The sequence below is a fragment of the Lampetra fluviatilis genome, chromosome 2 (genome assembly GCF_964198595.1).
Source record: "Lampetra fluviatilis chromosome 2, kcLamFluv1.1, whole genome shotgun sequence".
NCBI lineage: Eukaryota > Metazoa > Chordata > Hyperoartia > Petromyzontiformes > Petromyzontidae > Lampetra > Lampetra fluviatilis.
The window spans coordinates 9,944,256-9,972,180 of NC_136276.1; the positions used below are offsets into that span (position 1 = coordinate 9,944,256).

The 27,925-nt window shown below is 48.4% G+C and overlaps 1 protein-coding gene across 1 annotated transcript; it reads right to left on the reverse strand.

The window, feature by feature from the left end:
- On the reverse strand, window positions 1-27,925 carry LOC144947095 (myosin light chain kinase, smooth muscle-like). The gene is made up of 16 exons (XM_078876295.1): window positions 27,811-27,925; window positions 23,800-23,902; window positions 19,809-20,018; window positions 18,495-18,636; window positions 17,527-17,720; window positions 16,614-16,766; window positions 13,223-13,337; window positions 12,398-12,440; window positions 9,625-9,736; window positions 7,547-7,756; window positions 6,495-6,636; window positions 5,524-5,723; window positions 4,956-5,108; window positions 4,038-4,155; window positions 2,824-2,860; window positions 1-2,082 (listed from the first exon to the last, which is right to left on the reverse strand). Exons 1-16 carry the CDS (start codon window positions 27,815-27,817, stop codon window positions 2,036-2,038), a joined length of 1,986 nt encoding a protein of 661 aa, XP_078732421.1. The 5' UTR covers window positions 27,818-27,925; the 3' UTR covers window positions 1-2,035.

The window sequence follows — 27,925 nt, forward strand, 5'->3', positions numbered from 1 at the left end:
TTTATTTTCCTGAATTGTCTTCTTGTTTTGATTTAAAGCTTTCGTGACTGCAGGGATTCATATGCTTGGTTCTTTCGGTGTTGCAGTCAAAACGTCGTGAGAAATTTGTATTGTTTTATAATTTTATTATTTTATTATTTCCCTTCTACGTGACTTTAACCGAAAGAACCAAGAATATGTCCTCTTGTTGTTGAGGTGGGCCGGCCTGGTAAATCTGTGTATTCCCGGGACATTGTAAGTCTCGGTCCCGTCCAGTTGCGCGACAATTCACCGCTCGAAACAGTGCCTTCTCATGTCGTTCTCACCTCTTCTCGGTGCCCTGAGATATTCTTCTTCATCAAATGAAATGTGCCGTTTTTGTGTACCTGATAGGTGGCAACCCCGGGCATACACTGAACTAAGATAGGTGTAAAACAAGCTGCAATATTTGTTTATGTATTAACATTGTGGAGTTTAGAAAGCAGCATTTTCCCCTTACAGGAATAATCGGCACAAGCAGCAAACGTCTCCGCGTCTTGTTAGAAAAGTACCCGAGCTGTTTCCGCCTGGCTGTCCCACACGAGTTTGAATGCTCAGTGACGTAATCAGCACCACCAGAATATTTATTTAGACTAGAAGAATCCGATGAGCTATGAAGCTCTTTTTCACAGATGTCCAATAGGGGGCGGGTCAGAAAGTTACAACGACAAATCAAGCTGGGTTGTGACTTATAGGGGGTTTCCGGCCTTCAAGAAGCAGGAGGTAGGCACGGCAGCCATTTTAAAAGTTTCCGCGTAATTGACCACTAAAAAGTAGCCGATTACAAATCTTCTTCAATCAAATCGGCTTCATTGATACAACGTCCAGACTCTTCTTATGACTTGTTTTTACATCGAGTCTCTTCGGCAGGGTGTGTCCGGTTAAGTCAACGCAAAGATGTACTCTAAATGTCGCTGGCAGAAGCCGTGCGTGGTTAATGTGGAACCCAGATAACGGTAAAGGCAGCGAATTATACGTTCCATTTTTGGAGATTTCAGACGTGCAATGTTAATGAACATTGCTAGGTGAGGTGGGAGGATTTTTTTTGTTGATAATTTTTATTCCAAAAAAATATGTGACTTAAAGGACAAACATGCTACAAATAGGTTTAATACATGTGATTTGATTATCAAGCCCTCACATGTCACCTGAGCTTCTGAAACCACGTCGCCAAGTCAGTTGAAGTGTGTTTAGAGAGCTCCCCCCCCCACCCCCGTTACATTTTGGTTTATTTCCATAACATTGTTGGTTAAATCGTGTCGATGTCTCGATCACCAGCAAATTGGGGTCAAATATCCAAGTCCGTGTGTTTTTGCTGTTCCATCAAGTCACTTGAGCACAATGTATCTCGCGATCACCCCCACTCCTCGCCTGTCCCTCACACACGCAGGTAAAGTAAAATCTTTGCAAACACAATTAACGAGTGGAGCCTGAACCGTTCTCCCGTTATATGAACACACACTGCATGAGCTGTAAACAAGCAGGCCTTTTTAAAGCAATTTTACACTGCCCGTTAACATCTGGAATTGGCACAGAAGCTACCCTGCAGGCGTCTCAGTCCTATGAGACCATGACCCGTGGCATCGAGGCGAGTCTATGGGGCTCTGTGAGCCTATGGGTCTCTCTCGTGTAGCATTGCAGCTACACAGACATCATATTGCTGCAACACACACATGGTATTGCTGCTACACGTGTAGCATTGCAGCTACACAGACATGATATTGCTGCCACGCACACATGATATTGCTGCCACGCACACATGATATTGCTGCTACGCACGCGGTATTGCTGCACACGTGGTATTGCTGCCACACACGTGGTATTGCTGCTACATTGTTTGTACACACACGCGATATCGCTTCATGAAGATGTGTGAAGGAAAATGGGGACAGCGGCGGCCATGGTGTTCCGCGGCGTTGGGATGAGCGACAGGAATGGCAGCCCGCCACCCCATCTGAAGCTTTGTCAGGGAGTGGCGTCGTCGGTTGGGTGGGAGGAGGGGGAACCTGCACTCCATCTATTTCTTAGCTGCGGATTTCTTGTCATTCTTCTGGACGGCGCTTCCTGCACACGCGCACGTGAGTAAAACGAATACGGGTGAAATCGCGTCGTATTCACACAAATCAAATGATGGAAGTGGTGGAATTTGCGATGGTGAACAAAAGCAAATTAATACAAAAGCTCAATCTCACGCCTTTTGGCGTCCTCTGGTCTAACCGTTTGAGACTAGGCTCAAAAGAAAGCTGTCTGGTGTGAACCAATCAGTTTCAAAGACAATGCATATATTATCAGAGTATGTTTTTTGTTTGCATTCTGACCACAAGTATTGTGGTTAATGCAGACATGATTCCTTGTAAAAGGTTTCAGTTTGGTATTTTAACATCTTAACGCCTGTTTTATTGCCAGAAAAAAAGAGGAAAACCTATTCTAATATTTTGGTACTGGCAAAGGAGGTCCCATGATGAAGCTCAATCTCAATTAAGATTGCTTCATTTGATTAAAAAAAAGTCTTGCAGTGGTTGACGCACTACTCTATGAACCCGCCATCTGAGTTCGATACCCCATTATGGCTAACATCGGTGACGAGTGATATCTGAACATGTACTTGGCTCCCCCCCTCACCTTACTTCACCATGCTGCATGAAGTACGGTCAAACACACCCAACGACTGACACGGTGTGGAGTAGGCCTTCACTCGGCAGTAGAATGCCAATGGGCTGTAAGTCATTATTGCTGTTAGTCATCGTAGTCTTGTCTAGAGAGTCACAGTCGTCACCGCAAACGTGCGACATCGGCAGCACCTACCATGCGATGCTAAGCTCGTGCTCGTGACTGCAGATTTCTGAAAGAACAAACCAGCAAAGAGAAAACTCTGGTTAGTGCCAAACCTACAGTGGCAACAAGAACACAAGTCACATCGCAGTTGGTTGAGCCAAATCTGTTCAGAAAATCGTATCTGTTAGCTGAAAGCAACGTTCCACTAGATGGCAGTACAGGAAGCAGGTTGTTGGTCTATTTGCCCCACAAATATCAAGTATACCTCTTGATGGTGAGCCACTGTGTATCGAAACCGGTCCAGAGTTTGTTTGTCTTCAAACAATGCTGCTGAAATTATGCACTCCCAGAAGGCCGTGCAGCGGATGGATTTCGTAATAAATATTTTTTGTATCTGGGTAGATGGATATGTAAAGGAGACATTGTCTGCTTATTATTTTTTATTTGTGGGGCAGATTTGAAAGGGTTTTTATTGCACTCTCATAAGATGTCCATTTTCACTTTCCGTTAACTTTTCACGTTTGGTGTTCAAAGTGCCATTTTACAGGAAGACGTAACGAGCAGAGACAAACAGCTACTGAGGCTACGTGTACCAGAGTACATGCCGTAAGTTAGAAGCTTCAGTAGTGAGAATAAACAATCATTTAAGGCCTTCGACGTCACAAGGGAAAGTGTGATTTGCACACGAGTTCATAAACAAGTCACCATCACGAGGGCACTACCACCAAGGTGTCACAGCTGATTGTTACTTTAAAGTATGTTTTTTTTTATCATTCACGAAGCTTATATGGGGCAGACCGGGACATAGCCGAGGTACATATCTTGTAAATATTGCACGTGCCGAGCTGTGTTATCCCTGGGCTACGCATCCCCCTATGTTGTGGACACGTACGCATTTCTTGACTCCCTAGATGACAACACCTGCTCCGGATTTGGAGCTCATGCCACAGCTGCCTCAGGAAATCTACTTCTACAGGTATGTGACTCGTCACGTGGCATGGTTGCTGCCCGAACAACTCGAAACCTTTAAATGTTAGTCCTAAGGGCAGCTGCACTCGTTCCTACCACCGTTGAAGGTTTGAAGGACTGACACAGGTTTTCTTCGTGACACGGAAACTGGTCGTGGTGGTTTTTTTTTTTGACTGGATCATTCCACTCCTCCGTCTGAAGCCGTGAATGATAAGAGCTTTTTTTTAGACATTGCATTTTCTTCAAGACAATATATAAATACTCGCGATCGTTACCATCTGCTCCTTCCTGCGCTCCCAGAAGGCGTGGAGTCGCTCCGTGGGGAGTTTCACGTCTCCCGCGGGGTTCGCCAGCCACGGGTGCTTCAGGGCGTCTGCCACCCCGAGCCGCTTGCTGAGAAAGACAAACGCGGGTGAGAGGCATGCAATTACGCCCGACTGCGGGGAAAGTAATGATACGTTACTACATTACATGAAGTCCATTCTCTTGCTCGTTTCCCCTCATGTTGTGTCATTTTAAAAGGGCTTTGATGGACATTATTCATTGGCCTGGCTATTCTGTTAATGTTGTGTTGTTTGATTGTGCGTTTATGGGCAAGGTTTTAATCTGTGAACCAGTGATTGTGTTAATTGCTACGGTTGCATGTAGATTTTTTTATAAATCAACCGTTAATCTCACCATACATGCACGACCTTGCGCACGCAAGTATTGATTATTTACAAGGTATGCAAGTCATATGTAAAATATAAGTTAACGTGACAATCAGGTTAATTAAGAAATCACAACTGTATACATCGAATCTATTCCCGACAAGTCGCTGACTGGGTGCCGGGGTCAGGATGCAGCCAGTGTTGCCAACTTTATGATTTTGTCGCTAAATCCATCGACTTATCAGATTTTCCATAGCGACAGAATTTTGTCCAAGTGAATAGCAACAAATTTAGCGACAAATTTCACCGCAGGCAAAAACGAGCAATTCCAGGTATGTACCAAGGCTCCTGTGTGAGTTTACAATGTGCAATACCTTGTACACTGCCTGGTGATCGTTTTTTTTTTCATGACGTTTGAAGGTCTATCTAGCGACATCTGGTGACTTTTTGAGTTTCTGTTGGCAACTTTCCACTTTAAGGAGCTGGCCACACTGGATGCTGATTCCGGGGATGCAGGAGACGCGGGGGAGGGGGGGGTCTCACGGTGGTGCCTTGACCAGCAGCTTGGAGATGAATTCTCGCGCGGGCCGCGACACGCCCTTGAACTCTTCCTCGGGGAGGCTGTAGGTCGCCGCCACCACCTTCTGCACCGTCTCGCTGTCCCACTGGTCCCAGAAGGGCGACACGCCGCTGAGCCTACGCACGTGCACAGAGGGACAGATTGACACAGTCGCAGTGACAGCCACGGTTAGCGCGAGCCAGGGAGGGTGTGTGTGTTAAGCCAGTGTGATCATGGCTCGGAGTAGTATTCGGTTGGCTAGTGTGGCCGTAGTAGGTGATATAAGTAGGACCATTGTTGTCTTGTCGATACCCCATAACAGTGTACCACGAGATATTCCAATTTTATCTTTCATTAAACTTTTGGTGGCCCATTCACATCTTGATGATACTCAAAACAGAACGCCATTGTTAATTTGGCCCATTTCTTGGCGACGGAGACCTCGGCACAATTTCCAGAAAAATCGGGATGAAAGAATGAACATTCGACAATGCCTGAACAAGGGCCCAGGTTTTTCACAAACACATGCCGACGAGCGGTGCAGATACGCACATGACGCAGGCAAGCAGCCCCACGGGCCACGTGTCCGTGTTGAACGTCACAACCTCGTTGGCCACGACCTCGGGCGCGGCGAATTCTGGCACGGGGATCTGATGCGGTGCCTTGAGGTTGTCCTGGTAGCGCAGGGCGCAGCCGAGGCCCGCCACCTTCAGCTCGTCCGAGTCACGGCTCGCCAGCCACAGGCACTCGGGCTGCCGGGGGGGAACACAAAGCGCCGGGGTTTGTACTTCAGCACATGAAATAGCGACATTTTTACGTGAGGGCCCATCGATTTGGATAGAGCGCTTTGGCCAAGAACACCTGACAACCAAGCAGCATTTGTTCAACAAGACTGACTCTGCTGGTGAGAATTAGGAGGTCGAAACCAGCAGTGAATGCTGTTGGATCATTTTAGACTGAAAAGCCAATTTGAGGCTGGACTAAAAAAAAATACTTGCATGTGAATACATGCAAGTAATTGTACTTCACCAATACAAGCAATTTAATTTGTCTGTGAGTTCGTCAGACACATAAATATCTTAAGTAACTTTTGTCATACAGAGTTTAATGAGGGTTTCTTTTGGTCAGATGTCACCATTGACCTATAGTCTGTGGTTAATAATGAGCTATATACGACCTTTGACCTAGGTAAAAAAAACGTTTAGCAAACACTCTCACCTTGCAAATTTTATTGGGTTTCACAGAATTAAATATTCTTTTAGTTGGGAGTCTTACAACCTTTTTTGTCAATACACCGCGAGATAAGGACCTCCCCACGCCATGCGGATTGCGTGCTTTATTGGCCATACTTCGCCACGCTGATTAATGCAACTTGGTGAAGTGGGGGAGGCAGGGAGCACAGACGTTGGAGCATTGAAATACAGTGCAACAATGAATGGATTTTGCTACCACTGCCTTCTGCTGAAGACATGAAAACCCCTTTCTGTTTAAACGCAGCTCTTTCCTCCGTGAGCCCACCGCACCTTGACGTCCAGGTGCAGCACTTTGAGGCCGTGCAGGTGCTGCAGCGCCAGGCACAGCTGTTTCAGGAAGCCCGACACCTTGCGCTCCGTCAGCGCGAAGTCCTTGCCGCTGAGCCGCTCAAACAGTTCCCCTCCCTCCACGCTGCGCACGGGGGCAAGGGCGGCAAATCGGCGCTCAGGGGCGGGGGGCACGTGGGGTGGGTTCTGCAGGAACACCTTTGGGAGCACACGACGTGGGTTTTCTGCGGTTGTGCCGTAGAGCTCCAAGGTTTGTTTTCAGGCTGTACCGTGCGCGTCATTCGGCTTGGGTGGAATAGCCCCGTGATGGATGGCTAAGAGACGATGGCAGCCGTAGCCGGGAATCGTACCTGGGTCAACAGGTTCATAGCGCGACGTGCTAACCACCGCGCTACTGTTCCCAACTCGACCATCTCAACAGCAACAGCCTCCATGTCACCACTGAGTGGTGGCGATGCCACCGCAGGACTTGTGCCAGGCTAGGTGCAATATGAGGCTATCTCGTGAAATGTTTGAAGGTTTATCACGTAAACAAAACGTGCCAATTGGTTACTACTTCAGCACACCGGTGTGTTGGAGAGTAAACCCACAACATTTACAATTCGGGTAAAGTACGACGTTTCGCTGGTGATTACAACCAGCTTCATCAGGCGATTTGCCAGAATTGGGAGCAAGTCTTCCTGTTTCTGGTCTTTCCAAGTTTACACAGCCACCTGGCAGCCACACATAGCACAATATATACTTCGAATGGGTGTAAATGTAAATCAAAGCAATTTACAGGGTAGGTGGAGGCGATGGCCGAGGCGACAGATACAAGAAAGGACGGATGATGCCGTCAACGACGTGCGTGTGGAACGAGGCGACGCAAATCGGGTAGTGGTCGTAATAAATTGACGACGCAATTGCGAAACGACTTAAAATGGGAAGACGTAAATCGGGGCATTGCTGTATGCAGTGTGGAATGGTGATGCTCTGTCGAGAGGCATGTCGCGAAGCTTTGGGGGTCTAAGTTCTAAAGTTCCCCGGCCACGTACGGCTCCGTGACGAGCACCATCTGCTTGGTGTCGAGCAGGTGGTAAACGTCGAGCAGCTGCAGCACGTTGGGGTGGCTCGCCCCGTACAGCAGCTGGGCCTCGTTGAGGTACTCGGCGCGGTGGCTGTGGCGCTGCGCGTTCACGAAGCGCGCCTGCGCGGCGCGGCCGGACGCCTTCTCGACGGCGCGGAACAGCGTCCCGAGCAGCCCCCTGGGCACATAGCAGCGAGAGGGGCAGGCAGAGGGCAGGGTCGGCCTCCGCCAGTGCGGCGTGGCGTGGCAGTGTGGTGCGCGCAACGGCGTGATGCGAAATCGTATCGTAAAAAAAATCACGATGGTCATCGTGGATATCATCATCATCATCAAAATCAAATCAGTCATCTTCTGGTCATCGCTGCATCCGTTGTCCTCATCAACTTAAATATGTTAGACAATTGGATTATTTGGAGGTGATTGTGCTGCGAGTCTGCTCGCTCTGTTACTTGTTTGTATCACATTCCCAACCCTGTTTTGTCCCGGCCCTTGTACAAAAAACACATTCAAAGTAAAGTCGCCTTCAGCCGGGAAAGGTCCGACGTCACTCCTGCAGCCTCTCGCACTCTCATTCACGCATAACCACACCTGAAGACGCTCGCTTGCTTCTGTCAGTGATGAAGGCCTCCCCACGTCTTGTCAATTATGGGGGTTGTTTTGAATATACTGTACTTCATCATGCTGGTTAGTGTAGGTTGGTGAAGGCGGGGGGGGCGATTTCAGTATCAATCGCGACTGTCGCAAACCACTGTGCCACTGCACCACCCGTGCTTGACTGATCCCAAAATAATGCGCCTCCTGGAGATACTCCACCGCTAATCGACACCGTGTCTCGGGGCAGACGCTGATAAGATGTGGTGGACGATGCTAACGCCTTACAGATGCCAGGGCATGAACCTCAAAGGCGAAAGGTCATCGGGGGAAGCACGTGGCATCTCAAGCTGCCACGTTGGTGGTCAGGCTGCAATAATGATGATGCCCTTTTGTTATCCAGATGAGCCTCACCAACCTCCAAAACTCTTTTTTTAGGGAAGGCCGACGCTGGGATGTTTCACCATGGCATGACCTTCATTGATGAGTATTTGTGGTATGTAGGAGAAAACCCACACATAAGAGGGGATAGCACTCAAAGTTTGGCACAGATAGATTCAAGAATCAATTGATGTAATGCCATCTATCCAGCTCACAGCTGAATGCAAGAGATTTCTCAATTAAGAGAAAACATAACCCCAGGAATAAAAACGACTCTCGTCTTGTCGGGGCACGGTCAAAGCTGTGTGTTCCGAGTTGTCCCACACGAGTTTAATTAATGAGAAAAAATACATACGTTAAGATTTACTTCCTGCACATTCTAACAATAGCAATAAGGTATGAATGCTGTACTTTTAAAGGTAACAACCACATGCACATATTGCAACCGTAAAGCATTACATTCTGGTTGTATTGTACTACACAGGATTAAAATGTTATTCCATTTTAGTTGTATTTTTTGTGCTTGAATCGTATATGTTCTGGTTGTATTTTTACACAATTCGTGAGGCCTTATAGGAAGTCCTGGAAGGCACGATCTAAATGCAATGTTGTTTTCGCCATTTGTTTTTGTTGTTGCTGCGACAAAGCTAATAGCCTGTCACTCCTCCCCATTGCCAAGTATTCTTGGTATTTAACTTTTTGTTAAACTTTCACCGTTGGCATCGCGGAGTTTCAGTACGCATGTATGTTTAACTTAGCACAGAATGTCGCCAACCACGCTAATCTGATGTGCGGGGAAGGACAACAAACTAAACACAAAAATCAGTTCTATAGAAATGAGTTTGCAATCTAGATCTAAAAGTGCAAAGCTCCAGTGGCTTCCTAACATCGGAAGGCAGAGTGTCCCATACGGCCGCGGAAGCGCATCTGAAAGCGTGCGATGCGGTATCCATCTTTGTTCGGTGGCTTGCCAAAAGCCACTGCGGAGTTCGCGTGATGATGGTTTAAATCTCCTCGATGAGATCAGTAGGTATTGTGGATCATTTGTGGCTTGTCAAAGGGTAAAAATCTCACCTGCTGATCTCCTCCTTGAGCTCGAAGAAGTCCTCCAGCTTGCGCTCCCTGGGCAGCAGCTCGCCATTGTGCAGGTGGTAGGAGACGCTCACCACGGCCATCGTGTTCACATCTGTAAACGTCAGCAAGGATCTTCACCATCAACATTTCTCACTTATACCGCCGCTCGCCATGCAGTACATCTCTCGAGGTGCCAGGACGAAGGGGCGTTCGAGATAATTGCCAGAGAATCACTCGTCAACTAATGGATTGCAGATCAAATACAATGGGGGAAAACAATGCGGTACTGACAATATACGCGGACAAACACAGATGCATGTGGTAAGGTGTGAATAAAGTGTTGGGGTGATTTATAGATAATGTCATAGGGATTATAATTAAACAATGCTTTACAGCCCTCCTATTAAGCCACTGCTTGATGGAGGCCTTCCCACGCCACGTCGGCCATGGGGGTTGCTTGACCATACTTCACCACGCTCGTCAGTGTGGGTTGGTGAAGGGGACGACCTCAGGGTGGCTTTCGATTTCGCTCGCCACTCATGTTAACCGTGGTTGCGAATCAAACTCAGATGGTGGCTGGGTTCAAACTAGATTCGAAGTTTTCGTGACTGCAGGAATTACTCTTTGGCTCTTTCGGTAAAGTCACGTAGCAAGAAAATAAATTAAATAATAGAATACGACGTTTCGATTGCAAGCAAGATGATGGTTGCTTGTGTTGCAATCTAAACGTCGTATTATATTATTGTATTTTATTTCTTTCTACGTGACTTTACCAAAAGAACCAAAGAGGTGGCTGGGTTCCCTGCCCGACCGCACCCCTACCCGGTTGTAATATTAAAATTGTTAATACAGTCGGAGTAAATAACCTACCCTACGCACTCGGCGTTTGCTTCAGGGAAACACAACGTGCGTTGCAAGCCCTGTACACAAGTTTCAGGTTCACAGCGTGCAAGCTGTCGGTGTGTGTGTGTGCTAGTGGGCATGAACACGCCCCCCCCCCTGCCCCAAGCTCACCACCGTCGCACTTATCCCCCTCCACCATCGATCACGGGCATCGTGACCGCTAGGAGGAGTGAAGGAAAGTCGTCTAAAAATAAAGGCTAAAGGGGTCACAGCAGGGAGAGCAAGCCGGCATTGGCGATTCCCCCCCCCCCTTAATAAACATTCAGAGGCAGCTCGAGTCCAAGTGGTGGAGGAGGTTCATCGTGGCCAATATCACTGATGCTACCACCCTGCCATCGCTTCCTTCCTTCTGCCAGATTCCACAGAGATTTGCTCTTTTGCAGTATTCCCACTTAAGGATATCGGTGCCCCCACTCATCCATATATTAGCTGGTACCCCTACCCCCCTTAGTAGCCCCCTATTTACTGTGTCCTTAAATTGCCCCTGTGTGTGAATGCCACCACCTCCAGTCCTCTCGCCTGCTCAGGCAGAAACTCCAGAGCCTCGAGTGAAAAACAGCGGTTCTGACAATCAGAATCGATTCTTGTCGCCCAGGGGGCATGACTGATGGGTATTTTCACGGCCAAGAATGGGGGAAATGGGAGGGCAAATGGTAGGATTACCACTTTCGATTGGCTGCAGACATTTTTTTCAGGGCCGCAGTATTTCACACTGCTGCAGAACACGGCCAAAACCGTCGCTGCTGGAGGCCAGCCTCCGATCCGTGGAAAAGTGGTATCTGAAACCGTCCTGGGCCTCCCCGACTTCACCCCAGCCCGCACTCACGCGTGTGCCGAAGTGGGATGTTCAGCAGTGAGTGGAATTGTACCCAACTGCCACATTGCGCAACAATGAAGTCACGGCCATATTCGACGCACTGCAGCGTCAATTCAAGCCGCAGCTTTAGCCACTTGCATTAACGCACTACTCATTGCTCTCGTTTGCAAGTAGGCGAAAGGTGCTCAGAGACATGTCAAAGATGCCTTCGCATACGTACAGGACAATATTCGCGTCTTGAATAAATGGCCGAAACGCATCGCCTTGGTGAGTTGCCATCATTGGTAAAATGGAGACTGAGGGAAAATTATGGCCAAAAATCGTACGAAATGGAAAGTGTTTGTGTTGCGTTATTCATGCATATTGCGTCAAATAAAAGCGTTTTTGACCCTTGCTGTGTTTTAGTTGCTGATAATATATCATACTCTAGATTTGATAAAGCGATGGTGCAATGGATTGCGCACTGCGATATGAAATTGGTATGCTGACTAAAAAAGCCCCTGTCTTTTTCCATATACGTATTTTAAACTAAAATATAGTTACACAGCTGCATAGACGTATATAGAGTGAAGAAGTAATGCAAATCATGGGCCTCCCCCTTCATCAACCCACACTGACCAGTAGCGTAGTGAAGTATGGTCTAATAACCTCCACGACTGAAACAGTGTGGGGGAAGCGTTCATCCAGCAGTAGATTGCCAATGAGCTGTAAATTACCAGTGATTTCCAATGCGATTCTGACGAGGACTAAACAGGCTTCATTGCTGCGTTTTGTTATTGTAACAAACTGTGCACGAAGTTCGCTATAAAGTCCTGCCGCTCTCCACGCTATAAATAGCATTCATCTCCTTCGTCGCCACAACCACCGCCACGGAAAACACGCGCATCTCTACCGAGAGGGGATATGTAAACTAGCCACGCACGCCTGCAACTTTCCACAGCCCGCTCACTGCACAAGAAGCCATTCCACTGCTCTGGGAACACCGGGCAGCTTCTGAGCCTGAGCCTGGCAGCGTGTTTCCGTGCTCCACGCGGGTGAGTTTGCAGCGCATACCGTGGGACGTCTTGCTCACGCTGTGCGTGCCCCTCGTGGTCTTCTGCAAAGGGAAGCAAGCCCACACGCACACACACAGCGCTTTGGTGAACTGTGCATGTTGCATAAACGCGCTGAATTCCTCCAAGCAATATGAATGTTCTATAATCTTCAGGCGGTCATTATGGAACTGATGAGACGATAGTGACAAGTAATTTATAATTTCTGTACAAGAAAAGGAGGCTTTCACCCACCCACACACAAAATAATCCCCATATAGCCTCATAGACTGCACACACAAATACGTCTCGTATTTGTGTTGCTATTTTCAAGACTGAATCAGTCGTATTAAAAATAGGTCGATTTTTTTAGCTTAATTGTCAGTTCGTGTCTGCATAGTTACATTGTAATTAGTTGTCATTCAATAATTCCCGCCGCTATTTGGCTCAATTGTGTAGCGCAATATAAGAATACAGTTAGCATTATTTATTTATATTCTACACATTAGGAGCAAGTATTATGAGCACCTACCAGAGCTAGAATTGTACATGATGAGGTGGCGTTGCCATCATTGTGCTCAGCCACCTTTCTCCATATTCCTAATATTTCTCGATTACAGTTCAAGTGTATTAGTGAAATAGTTTAACCAGGTGAGAACTCAAAGAGACCAGGATTGTCTCATTTCTTAGTGACCTGGGTATGAAGAGACACCATTACCAGGTACTCATTTTAGGCTGCGCCAACTAACGGGGAGGCCCAGGACAGGTTGAGGCACCACTTGCCCTAGATGCTGTCCACGACCGGGAATCGAACCCAGGTGGGCGGGCAATGCTTGCAGGTCATCACCTGGGCCTTCCTGCGCTCCCAGAAGGCGTGGAGCCGCTCCGTTGAGAGTTTCGCGTCTCCCGCGGGATTCGCCAGCCACGGGTGCTTCAAGGCATCCTCCGCTCCCAGCCGCTTGCTGAGAATAAAAAACAACCACACCCAGGTCCAGCCAATTAACAACATAACCAAACCATTCTGAGTGTATAACCAAGGAATAATGCCCGGTAAACAACTCATGTATTGCTAACAATACGCAATGTGACCGATGAAGTGGCCAGGCGGTTGATGGGTCAGAGACACTGAGCCACAACCCACTGGGATCCTGGGTTTGAATCTGGGTTCCAGTCACCCATGTTTAAACCCGGTTTTAATGGTAGTCATGAGTTGATGGTCTCAACCATGGCTCTGTCTGGTGGCTGCATAGAGAACTGCTTGATATTTGTGGAAGTTTAATCATAATGCATAGTACGGAGGAATGTTGGGAACTCTGTGTGTCTTAGAAGACACGGGGGAGCGCTAAACGTGGATTAAATTTGATGGATTCATTCACGATACCCGCATATAATTATGCACGTGAGAATAGATTATTTATATATTTTTTTAACTGAAAAAGCTAAAAATATGGCGTGAGACATTGTGGCTCAAGGAGCGAACCAAACCATATAAACGTGAAGGACCAAATTCAAAAAAATACAAACGAGCTAGTAAAAGAACGAAAAAAACAAATACATTGGAATGTGGAGGCATCAGCTTGGTCATATCCTCCTCCTCTGATGGGCAGCAGAATGAGATTCGTGAGGCATTTTGGCACGATGCACCGATTCACCGATCGAAACTGATCATTTTAAACTCACGATGCGCGTATCTTTTATTTTTTTTTATTTGCGCGTATCTTTTATTTTAGCACCTCCAATTAGCACGGTTGACTAGGTATGGTGCAAAACAAGTTCAACATATATTAATTTTCAATTCGCACAACATTGTACAGTCTTCACGGTGAATATTGCAGCCACTAGAGGCACTTCCAATCACTACAATCATAATTATATTATTTGGGTCTTTCGGTAAAGTCACGTAGATAGGATAAAATTAATAAAAATAAAATAAACAAAAAACTACGAAGTTTCGATCACAACACAAGCGATCGTCATCAGGAGGAAAAAAGAGGGGAAAGCTGCTGAGGCAGGCTGTTTATAATGGTTTTAGAATGGGCGTAGCCCAAGGGTCATAAACTCAGTGGGCGGGGCTAGTTATGTTAATGTGAGGGCCTTAAACTAAGTGGGCGGGGCTAGTTATGTTAATGTTACGACGAGCGCGCGGAGGCAGCGCTCTTTGTGGAGGCCGCTCTCCGACATCACATTAACATGCAAATTTATCACATTAACATAACTAGCCCCGCCCACTTCGTAGGAGAATCACACCTGTTTCTTATTTTCCCTTACAGAGCAATGCGTTCTCTGCTAGTGATTCATAAAAATTGATTGTTCCACCGAATCGTGACCCCAAAATGGGTAAATTCATCAGATATCTGAGGGGGTACATTATTACACGCCTGGATAGGGAGCGGGGGGGGGCTCTGTTAGACCCCTCCGCCCACCCAGCAGCTCCACCAACTGCTTCGTTATCACCGTATCCTCCAGGTGCAAGTTGAGTGGGGGTGCATCCTATAACCCGGTAGGGGTGTGTGCCCGTGTGACCACATTCGTGTAACCTTTAGTGACACCAAACACAAGCAACTTTCCAGAGCATCTTATAATGCGGAGAATACGGTAGATCACGCCACCTACCCACCCATGCGTGGCCCAACCAAACACGGGCTCCAACAACAACAACGACAACTTCTTGGTTCTTTCGGTAAAGTCACGTAGAAGGGAAGTAATAAAATAATAAAAATAAAACAACATAATTCTCACGACGTTTCGGCCACAACGGCCACAACGCAAGCAGCCGCCCTCAGGTGAAGACCAGGTCTGTCGGGGAGACAGCATTCAGACGCTGTCTCCCCGACAGACCTGGTCTTCACCTGAGGACGGCTGCTTGCGTTATGGCCGAAACGTCGTGAGAATTATTTTATTATGTTTTATTTTTATTATTTTATTACTTCCCTTCTACTTGACTTTACCGAAAGAACCAAGAAGATGAATCCCTGCAGTCACGAAAGCTTTAAATCGAAAAACAACGACAACGTTGTGAGCATTGGCCATGCCGCGTACATCACTCGCAATGCACTCGCTCCACGGCCTCGCTGTCAGGGGCGAGGTGGTGACAATAGAATTGGATGGGCGCTCTCCCCAGCGGGTATCGCGTTGGCTTGAAGAGGTATGCGACCTCTCCGACCGGCCTGAGTTGAGCTATTTTAGGTGAGGTATTCCACGCCAAGCTCCGACCACCTCACATGCCGGCTTTGATTGCGATCTGCGGAGACTTTTAAAAGCCAGCGTCCCTCCTGTCCGTCACCCACCGCCGTCTCAGACCGGCGACTCAAAACGCATGGACTCCTCTCCACGCGGATTGCGCAATTGGAAACAACGCTGGAACGCGGCCTTATTGAGTTTATGTTTTGTGCGAATCGAGTTGGGATGGGAGTGCTGAGTACATCACAGGAAACGTCCTCTTTGGGTGCATCGTGGATTGCGGCGCACGCACTTGGAGCCACTGTGCACAACAGGTGTCCAGCAGAGGGCCTCTCCTGCTACACATCAGCTTCAGTGTCACACTCCACAAGTCTGGCATGAAAATGTTTGGTTCACTGATGATGGCGTCGTATATTAAGTAACAATCGACTTAAGTGTTTAACGCAAGGCTTAATGCAAGAGAACTTTAGGCCGACTTTGTCCTATAAGTAAAGCCAATCAAACTCCAGCCCGTGGTTTTTGGGGATATAAATTTGAGCATTTTAGATTTTTTTATTTTTTTTTTCATTATAGACATACACTCGACTTGGTATGTGAAAATTTCATCTTCATAGCTTTTGCAGAACATTATTAGCATTTATATTAGTGACTCAATCACTTAAATGATCACAATCATCTGTGTCAGGTATGAATGACATTATAAACAAATTCGATGATCACAAAGTAATTACATTGTGTCGAGTGGTGCTGTGTTTAGCACACTGTGCTATGAACCAAGTGATCAGAGTTCAATTTCCAGCCACGGCTAACATCGTTGGTGGGTGATACGTAAATCGGTACTGGGCCCCTACCCCTACTTCACCAATGTGTGTTGCTGAGTGTGGTGAAGTATGGTCAAATCCTCGAGACCGACACAGCGTGGGGGAAAATCTTCATCTATCAACAGAATGACAAAGAACTATACATGTGTGTTTACACGTGTGTATGTGTATACACACACATGTACATCGACTACTGTGACATGCGATATAGCGCGGTCTGGAGATGCGGGGTCTCACGGTGGTGCCTTGACCAGCAGCTTGGAGATGAATTCTCGCGCGGGCCGCGACACGGCCTTGAACTCTTCCTCCGGGAAGCTGTAGGTCGCCGCCACCACCTTCTTCACCGTCACGTCATCCGACGCAGCCCAGAAGGCCGACATGCCGCTGAGCCTGTACACGCGCACGCATACAGACACGGTGACAGTGAGAGTCACGGTCAAAATCACCGGGAGTCAGAATCACGTCCAGAAATGACAGAACACATCATCACGCCGATTTGCCCGATTGTTGGTGATGGAGACGTCAGAACATTTTTGACAATGAACATTAGCCAATCTCAATGAATCTCACAACTCATGTTCAATCTCAATTAATCGCATAAAGTGTCATCACGCCAACATGAGCAATGCACTGCTCATTTCCCTACGCAATTCTGAGCCAGTGGGGGAAATTTCACACAACCGTGACAGGCCTCAGTACCTCCGCAAGAATTGGTGGATGAATTGGAATACCACGTGATATTGTTAAATTGCACAACTTGGGACTTGAATATAATTCTTTGGTTTGTCATCGAACCAGACTAAGACTATGACGAACATGAAAATGTGAATAAATTAACAATGCTCACAAAACAAAACTCAATCTCACAACTTGTATTCCATCTCAATGACATTTACAACTCATGCTCAATCTAAAAAAAAACAGCACATAATATCGTCAAAACGTACTCGATCTCCAACGAACCCAACGCACACTCTACCTCAACGAACCTCACACCAGCCCCCCCATTCTCATCTCAAACCCCAGAAGTGTGCATGTCGAACAGCGTTCGCGCCGTACGTAGCCAACCATGCCAATCGGAGGTGAAGGGGGGAAAGGGGAAAGGACAAAGAAACTGAACGCAGCGATGTCGCGCGCGGCGCCGTCGTACATGACGTAGGCGAGGAGCCCCACGCCCCACATGTCGGTGCTGTACGCGATGGCCTCGTTGGTGAGCATCTCGGGCGCGGCGAACTCCGCGGCGCTCTGCGACACCTTCAGGTTGTCCTTGTAGCGCTGGGCGCAACCGAACTGCATCAGCTTCAGCTGCTCCGAGTCACGGCTCGCCAGCCACAGGCACTCGGGCTGCCGCGGTGGGGAGAAGCTCGCGTTAGAAACCGTGGCCGCGCAACGCTGACGCATGTTCTATTGGCCGAGGTTGCAGGTTCATGTCCTCCTCCGATTGTCTTAGGGTTGTCACCGCGATCTCGATGCAGCTGGGGCCGCCGGTGTAACGGTTGCGCTCCGATTGAGGCTAAGGTGGCACACAAGCAGGGCCAGTCAAGGACCTCCGCCCATTGATGGCCCAAGTGATAACATTATCTTCAAACACTTTACTCATGTAATGCAGTTTAATATATATATCTCATGTAATAATTGGGTTAAAAGAGTTCATAGGGATCCCATCTGGCCAACTAAAGGACACTTCATACATAAAAGTTAGTCTGAGTTGTGATTATGTATTTTGAAGGATGTGAAACTGGATTGTAGTTTTAGGAGCGGTAACACATTCTAAACCAAATACCTATGCATAACACACAATAAACTAGCTATATGTATATATAAAATCGGCGACATTTAGAACAATCGCCATTCATATGCCATGAAAAAGGGTGATTGTCCAAAACGTCGCCGATTATATTTGATTTTTCTGTTAAGGCGGTGTTGTTGAAGGCTCAGACCTGCTTGGCTTTAAAGATTTGACGAGATCAGACGCATTGCAGGTGATTTGGTCACTGGCCGTCTGGCGTATAATTGGAAGAAAAACATAATCACTGCTTTCAGGGACGTGTCCAACAATCGTCGCCAAAACTGCACCCGGCTCCTCAGCCACGGCGTGGGTTTGTGTCATCACTGCACCTTGACGTCCAGGTGCAGCACGTTGAGGCCGTGCAGGTGCTGCAGGGCCAGGCACAGCTGCTTGACGAAGCCGGACACCTTGCGCTCCGTCAGCGCGAAGCCCTTGCCGCTGAGCCGCTCAAACAGCGGCCCCCCATCCACGCTGCGCACAGGGGCAAGGGCGGCAATCGCAGCGAGGCACGGGGGGCGATGGGGGTTAAGGGGGTTAAGGGGTTCGTAGAGAGGGGTGGCGGTGGAGAGATGGTAACTCCCTCGCCTGGTCTGCAGGAGGTCGTGGGCTGGATCCCGACGCTGACGCCTGCTGCTGCTGTAGATTTGGAGTTTGCGTGCTCTCTCTCCCCGTGGCCGTGTGGCTTTTTCTCCGGGTCCTCCGATTTTTCCCTCCACATTTAGAAACACGACTTTAAGACTATTTGGCTGCTACACATTTCCGACGTGATAAGCCGCTCCGTTGACCAATCATTTGTGGCCAGGTGGCCTCCGCAAAAGAGCTGTATAGCTCAGTGGGCTTGGCCTGGTAACATTAAAACAAAAAAGTTTAGTTCAGCTTTCAGCGTCCCCCCTCTGTGAAACACCTCTAGGAGCCCCTTCCTCAGACTGGCGCACGAGCCTGCTCCACGACACGAAGGGAAGCCTCGAGTTGGGATTTGTCCCTCCACCGCGCTCGCACCGTTCCACGCGAGGTGCAGTGTCGCGCTCTGTCCACCAGGCGACGCCCCCGCTCATTGTGAACAGCCCCATGCACCAGTCGACGACTCGATGCATGGACCGTGAAGCATTAAAATATTTTTTGAGAGATCGTAATCGATGCATTGCGACATGCTCAGCAATTACCGACACCTAGGATGTAATATTAGCCGGTTACGTCTGGATTCGTGACCCGAATAATTAGTTCCGGGCCCGGTACACCACATCCAGTTTCCTACTCGAATTATGATTGTGCCTAACTGGTTACGTGCCTATTCTAATCGACCAGCGTGACGGGTATTTTATAATATACAAGTCCACAGTAATACCCCGATTTACGTTGGGGATGCGTTCCTGAAAGGTGAAAGGACCATCGACACGGCGTAAATCAAAGAAATGTACAGGGTCGGTGGAGGCGAAGGCTGAGTAAAAGGACGGACAATGCTGTCAGCGACGCAAGTGTGGGTTGAGGCGACGCAAATCGGGTAGCGGTGTTGCCAAAGTGACGACGCAATTGCTAAATGACGTCACAAATGTGCAGTATTGCTGTATTCGGTGTGGAATTGTGGTGCCCTGCTGAGAGGCGTGTCGCGGAGCTTTGCGGGTGTAAGTTCCCCGGCCACGTACGGCTCCGTGACGAGCACCATCTGCTTGGTGTCGAGCAGGTGGTAGACGTCGAGCAGCTGCAGCACGTTGGGGTGGCTCGCCCCGTACAGCAGCTCCGCCTCGTTGAGGCACTCGGCACGGTGGCTGTGGCGCTGCGCGTTCACGAAGCGCGCTTGCGCTGCGCGGCCGGAGGCCTTCTCGACGGCGCGGTAGAGCGTGCCCAGTAGCCCCCTGCAAGAACAACAACAAAAGACAAAGAACACGATTCGTTAATATTCATATTCTTATGTTTTTTCGGTAAAGTCACGTAGGTAAAAAATCAAAATTAATAAAAGTAATTTTACCCGGTTAAGCCCACTGAGATGTACAGGGTGCTTAAAAACAAACATTAACACTTCTGAGAATTTTCAACAATAATCACGAGAAATGTCCCTCCGGGCTCTGGAGACCACCTGGGAAAGATTCCAGGCAATGCGTTGACAATGATGGCGAACAAGTGGGAGGCTCTTTGACTTTTTGAAGCTATTAACATACATGTGTTATCATGTTACAGTGTATTATCCGTTCTTTTTTACATTAAAAACGATAGTCCCATATAAGTATTCGTGGTTCTTTCGGTAAAGTCACGTAGAAAAAAAATCGATTCTTTTTTTATTTATCGCAACACAATCGGTCTTCATCATCTCTCCGTCTGATGAAGACCGCTCGTGTTGCACGTCGTGGGTTTTTAGCTTTTGTTATATTCAATTTATTTTTATTTAATGTAACAATTTTTTATTGTTTTTTTTGCTTTTATAATTTTCAATTGATTATTATTATTTTATCATTATTATTTGTTTTCTATCTACATGATTTTACCGAAAGAACCAAGAATATGAATTCCCATATCAGTGGGAACACTTTTTTTTGAAGCACCCTGTATCTAGCCCTTTTTTGAGAAGCGACCTGGCCACACGTGACAGCTCCACGAACTCCGCCCCAACCCCACGTTGCCTTCAAGCAGACTGCTGGGGCGACTGCTGTTGAGCGAACACCCATTGAAGGCTGGCACGGCACGGGAACGGGGTGATGTGACCAACACCACGCCCGGCCGCCTTTGTCTCGCCAGTGCTGCTATTTGCTACGCACACCGCACCAAGTTACTCGTTTAAGGCCGAGTCGACCGACCGGACGCCCAGGACCGTTTCATGAAGTCGCCACTGTTAAAGGTCGCGAGCGGGAATCGAACTGTGTGTGAATGACTACATTGCCTGCTGTGTGTGGTGACGTCACCGCCACTTAGTGGCGAATGGCGGTTGTTGTTGTGCTGTGTGTGTATGACTACATCGCCTGCTGTGTGTGTATGACTACATTGTCTGCTGTGTGTGTATGACTACATCGCCTGCTGTGTGTGTATGACTACATCGCCTGCTGTGTGTGTATGCGCACATACCGACAACAGCAGTTCGGCGGCTGTGCGAAAAGTGTAGTCTCATGGGACAGTCGTTATGTTCACCATCATGAAGGACATCATCACCATAATCACCATCATCATCATATGTCCAAGCAAGGACACATCGCATATATAAACTGTATGTTGAACATCTTTCGCATCGTACGTATCCAACCGATTTAATGAGGTTCGAGAGAAGGACAACAAACTAAACACAAAAAAGTAAAAAAAAAGTTTTCAATTTAGTAAATACGTTTTAAAATTAACATTGCCTGAACAGGCTGCTCACACGAGCACCGTACAACAGCGCAACATATTTTAAAGTATAAACCTGGCCTCGACCGAGGCGATCTCAATGGCGCATTCTGATCAACACTGCCCCCTGCAGGTGAGCGAGGGCCCAGCGCGGCTCTACGCGTGGGCTGCCACGTGAGACGGCGTCGCGCACTTTTAAATACTCTCTTATCCGAGTGCCATAATTACCCTACGCTCTGGCACACAAACTCCCCAGCCTCCATAAAGTGCGGTGCTATTTGCAGCCCCGTCCACTACAGTGTGAGGCTGGATAAGCATTCTACAAATGTCCCAAATGCAAGACCCGCTTTTAAAGAGTTTTGGTATTTACCTGGGCAAAGGACACTACTTTCTTCATGTATATTTTTTATACGCGATTATAGCTACTGATACGTTCCTTCTCGCTGGTAGATCCTGACTGGAGGACGGGTATGGACTTGAGCTGCAGAGCTCTGTGCCCCCAAGACTGGCACGCACAGATGGTGGCTCCCAAACAATGGGGTTGTGAGTGACCCTTGCATAACATTTCTGTTCCGTGACTGACCTACCTGGTGCCTCGGCACTCCACAACCACACCCCGTCCCACCAGCAGTCGATCTACATTCTCTCCACTTTTAGATCCTACCACTCACGCATTTACGGCCTCACTCCACCACCAAGTTACCTATCCACGCAATCACTTACTCAACGATTGACTCGCCCATTAACTCGTATCCGAGCTCACCCATCCACCCACTCAACTAATTGTTGACTCACCCAACCACTGACCTATCAACTCACCCATTCACCCAATAAACCATCTAATCCAGGGGTGGGGAACCTTTTTTTCTGCGAAGGGCCATTTGGATATTTATAACATAATTCGCGGGCCATACAAAATTATCAACTTAAAAATTAACCCGTTATATTTGGTCAAACATTTAATTAACTCACCCCTAATGTGATGGCTGGAACTGCTTATCTTTGGTGAGGCGTGTGATGTTAGCTAGTATTGATGATGTTGCTACTCGCAACTGCTTTTCCAGGTTTGCTCCTAGATGTATTGAATTTCGAGTCCCGCCTGCGGTTGCCTTGGCAGGGCAACACCAAATGATTTCGCGGGCCTTATACGGCCCGCGGGCCGGACGTTCCCCATCCCTGACCTAATCACTCATTCACCCATGCATCACCCACTCCCTAACCCGTCCGCTCATTCACTCACTCACCCACCCACTTGCCCAATTCAGCTATCAACTTACTCATTCGCCCTCCCACTCACTCAGTCACCCAAACCCTCTCATTCCCTCATCTACAAACTCACCCATCCATCCACCCACTCATACATCTGAACCACCCTCTCAGTCTCTCTCACTCACGTAAACCATCACAGTCACCACCTATCGCAATCTTGGGAGCTAATCGTGGAGTGAGAAATACAGCCCAGGATGTGACAGGTGACAGGTGATCAGCGAGGGTTCCCACCTGGGACACCATCTCTCACGTGCACGATCTCTTTCTCAAACAATAACGCAAAGATCCTCACGCCCCGTATAGCCTTGACAAGCTGTTGGGGCAAGTGCCGTTCGATAGCAGCTATGAAGGCTGGCAACGGCACACGAGGGGATGGATGGCCAGTACCGCCTTTGTCTCCCCAATGGCGATGTTTACACACCAGGTACCCATTTGAGGCTGAGTCGACCTAGACTCGCAAAGCGGGTCTTATGTCGTCATCTGGCTTTCACAGTAACATCACCCCCGTCTTCCTCATCTTCATCATCCTCATCAGCAGCAATAGCGGTGGCATCAATATTATTATTATCATCATCACAAACCATCTTAATCATCGTCATCATCATAAGCGTCACCTCCGTCTCCATCCTCATAACTTCTGGTCTGCAAGCGGGCATTAGTCTGCCAGAAGCGGGGGGCGATGGTTGCAATGTATAATCTCAATTGAGTAAGAGTGTGTGTACGACCACGTTTTTTTCTGGTCTAAATTTAGCAACATCGTCTTTAAATGGAGGCAACACACAGAGAAAAGAAATCCCCCTTATAGCCTTAACAGACTGTTGGGGTAAGTGTTGTTAGCGAGCAACTATGAAGGCCAGCACGGCACACGAGGGGGTGGGTGGCCAGCACCACGCCCGACCTCACCAGTTACTCTTTTGAGGCTGAGTCGACCTAGGGGGAGGCCCAGGACCGGTTCAGATAATCGTCACCGGTGTTGGCCGTGAGTGCAGCGAGCTAACTGCTGCAGTACCGCTCTCACTCATGCACACCGACAGACGCGATCGAGTCTCATCTCACCTGCTGATCTCCTCTTTGAGCTCGAAGAAGTCCTCCAGCTTGCGCTCCCTGGGCAGCAGCTCCCCATTGTGCAGGTGGTAGGAGATGCTCTTGACGGCCGCGTCTAGACAAGAGACACGCAGGGGTTGCTTTTGGCCATACCAATATCTCGAAGGTCAGTGCGTGTTGGTGGAGGGGAAGGGGTGATTGGAGCCCAGTCCCGGTTCAGTTATCACTGGCCCAGTGCTGTTTGCCGTGGCCGGGAATCGAGCTCAGGTTGCCGGGTTCAAGAGAAGCGCTCGAATAGCTACCGGTGGTTTAGTGGTGATTTGATTGGTTATTTGGGTTTGGTCGACATCTGTTTGGTGTATTATCTGTGTTTCATGGATTGTAATTGGTAACTGAATAAATAACTGACCATTGATCAATTGTGAAGCAAAAATCTGACAAGTGATTGGCAAACTACTGACCGGCAACGTCTGTTCACCCAGCAGAGTCAATCGGCAGGTCGTATTTGGTGGGGTCAAGTGTGGGTACTCCCATCTCGTCAAAAGTTTGGCCAACGCGGAAGAATAGGTCAAAATGTCATCTCGTGCGGCTCTCTAGAGCTCAGCCTAGTGGAGGCCCGTCCACCAGCAGAGGCGTGAGCAAGACATCGAAGGGCTGCACCCGTCGCGTTACAAATGATTGACTGCGGTGGCGCACACCTGCGATTCAAAGCTTTTGGTGGCAGGGGTTGTGCGAGGTGGCCTAGGAGATGGGAGTACAGCGACAGGGTTCACGAACCCGCCTGTGCGGGCCGTCGAGTGATACCCCGAGTGTCCTTGGTGGCTTATCGCTGGAGCAACTGTCTGTCAAAATCGGTCTAGAGTCTGTATTGTACTGAATAAATATTGCTGAAAGTATTCACTCCTAGAAGGCCCTGGGTCCGCTGTAGATATTACTCTTTTTTTTGTGGAGAGATAGACATTGACCTGAGTGCGATTCCCGGCCACGGTTAACATCAGTCGCGAGTGATGTCTAAACCGGTCCTGGGCACCCCCTTCACAATTCGGCACCGAGCAGCGTGGTGAAATCTGTTCAAACAACTCCAATTGCCTACAAGGGGTGAGGAGGCGTTCATCCAGCAGTGGATTGACAACGGTCTGTACAATGCTATGATTACAGTTGCGACCGCTTGCCGCGGCTACGACAATTGCAGGAGCTACGCGTGTGCCGTCTACACGGCACGCGTTGACGGAGGCACCCAGAGGCGTGGCCATTGTGTGTGCAGGCGGTGCAACTGCGCCGGGTCTTCACGGGCCGCAGAGATCCAGGCTCCGCGTTACGAAGAGGGGAGACCGCGGGCAGGGGTGTTCCGATTTCGCTCCTTGCCCGAGGCCCCGTGCCACCCGTGCCTGGCATGCGCGCTTTACAGAGCGATAACGTCGCGTTCGCTCTCTCTCTCTGAATGTCGCGTGGCCGGTATCGAACTCTCTTAAGTCGCCCACGAGCCATCGTGTTCTGACGCAGCATCGGGGGTTCTGGCTAATAACGCTCAAGGGACGCATGGCTGGAACACGCATTCGAACCCAGGCCCAGGCGGTACGGGCTCAATGCTCTGACCCCTAAGCCACCCGGTCACACTTCTTATTTTTAGAAACACGTCAGTTGGTTTTTTGGGCACGCAGAATGTGTGGGTCATGTTGGCAATTGCTTTTTCGTTTTCTGTATTTTGCCCGCTTGTTTAGCTTTGTCAATACCATCGGCTTATTTAAGTACAAACGTATTTGTGTACACTTTCAGACGTGGCTGCATAAGTGGGGTAGCTTTGTTTGGCATGAGCTGCGTGTGCAAGCAATTGCATGGGACCCCCTGTCCAATTTCTTTGCCTCCTCCACCCCCTCCCCTGCCCCTTCGTATCCTGGCGCTCGGGACGCCTCCAGCCCATGGGACCCGGTGCAGTTGCACCGCCTGAGCACGCGACAGCTACAACGACACATCGCGAAGACTGCGGAGCGAGTCAGGGCTGTGCGAGCCGTCAAAAACCCCCCCAACGCGAAATCGCCGTTTCTATTTTTGGGAAAGCGGTCGCCAGCAAATGTTTATATCGAGCGGGAATGCGCAGTCGTGCAGCTGCCCTGCGTCAGATTAGCATCGAGTGCAATAGGGTCGTAATAATAGCACGGAGATGCGTGCGAATTTCAACTGCACTCATGCAAATGCAACGCGCTGAATGACAGCTAGATCGGTGTATTAACTCGTGCACGGAAACAGTGTATATAGGTGAGTGGGAGCGAAGGAAGTAATTGACAAAAATCATTGCGCATGAAAGCATTGCCAATGTGTCTGTCGTAGCGATGAACAGCGTGCGGCCTTTACACCATTGGAACCTCATTTGCCAGTAAAAAATATGATAATTGTTTTTTTACCCTTCTATCTGGCAACAAAACTGACACCTTTTTTTTGGCGTCATCTGGTCCAACCCATGTGAGACTAGGCTCTAAGGAAAGCTGTCTCGGGTGTGGACCAATCGACTTCAAGAACAGTGCACACATTATCAGAGTTATCTTTTTTGTTTGCATTATGACTGCAGGTATTGTGGTCTATGCAAACATGACTCCTTGTAAAAAAGGTGTAAGTTTTGTTGCCAGATAGAAGGGTGAAAAACTAATTATCAGCGTGCGGCCTGTAACGATCAGCTGGGTGCCTCCTGAAACTCGCTGGGCCCTCTGGTTACGTCATTCACATTTGCTTGGCCTCGTTGGTCCAGGGCCGTGCCACGGGGGGGGGGGGGGGGTTGCTCCTTCCCTTGTGTGTGCCTGCACCCCCCGCCAGCCGGCACCCCTCCAACCCGCTTTGCCACCTTTGCTCATGTTGCACATAATTTAATGCGTTTTAAGATGCGACAGAATTTGGAATCTCTTTCAAAATCATCGTTGAACAAGATTAGTTTGGTTTGTACGAATTCACGTTAATTTGCAATATCGATGAGACCGACATAAATGTATACGCAGTATAAAACAAGCAGAAAACTCATGCTACTCACGGGGGGCATGTTATATTGCACGCATCGTTTATATTTTGTCTACGAAATACAGTTTTTTTCTTTCGTATGGCTGATGTAGATGCATAGCAACCACTTCATGTCACATTCAGGTGGTCAAGCCAGACAACCTCGTCAAAAGCAGCGGAGTGTACGGCTGTGATGTCTCCTTCGTATTTGTGGATCGGGCATTACGCCGTTATGTGTTGTACGGTCTGTTTGGGGGTGCAGTGAATGAGCTCTAATCTGTCTGACAGATTGCATCCAGTCACGGGCAGTTTGAAGCAGGACGGCATCCGTAACAGCAACGCGACAATCACAGCACACGACGCCATCAGTGGCTGATGCAGAGCAATAATTCCGCATTGAAAACCGGTTAAAGTTACTCAACGTAAACCAACGGAACGCGATTCTAATTATCTAAGTTATTCTTCATGGATACCCAGTGGCTGTCTTGCCTGTTGCATGTCGTGTCCATAAAATGCTTCACGTGTCATCGCCTAAATCTTGTTAGCGTAACCAATCGGGTCCAAAAATAAACTGTCCTCGTCGAGACGAGTTAAACATTTGTAAAGTTTTGAGAAAGCAGTCCTCATAACCCGGTTTAAAGTATAAGCCGGTAAACCCGGCCACCTGAGTTTGATTCCCAGCCACGGTGAACATCGGTGCCTCGTGATATCTGAACTGGTACCAGACACCCCCACCCTCTTCATCAACCCGCACTGACCAGTGTGGTGAAGTATGGTGAAACAATCCCAGTGACCAACATAGCACGTAGAATATTTCATCCGACATGTAATAATTATTATAAGTTGACTTCAACTTTAAAGTGTTCCGGTTAATGACGATTATTATTATTTGTACAAAGTTAAATTAATTAAAGCCTCAAGTTGCAGCTCATTAAGACTCAATTTCACGTCATTTTATAATTCAAATAACTGGGCTGGATGGGGTGGATGAGATGGATGGGTTATAGCGGAGGGATGGGATGGGTGAAAAGCACTCACCAGCCATTGTCCCCGGCGCTCAGAGAACAATCGTGAAAGGGATGGAAATGTTCACTCGGGGCTCGCTGTTCCCCAGGGTCCAGGCGTGATCACTGCCGTTGGCCGTGATGCCCGG

Coding starts and splice junctions, on each gene's coding strand:
- LOC144947095 (XM_078876295.1), bottom strand. Junction 13,338..16,613: donor CTGCTGGTCAAGGCACCACC/GTGAGACCCCGC, acceptor TTTTATTCTCAG/CAAGCGGCTGGGAGCGGAGG. Junction 2,083..2,823: donor CACGAGCTTAGCATCGCATG/GTAGGTGCTGCC, acceptor GCGCGTGTGCAG/GAAGCGCCGTCCAGAAGAAT.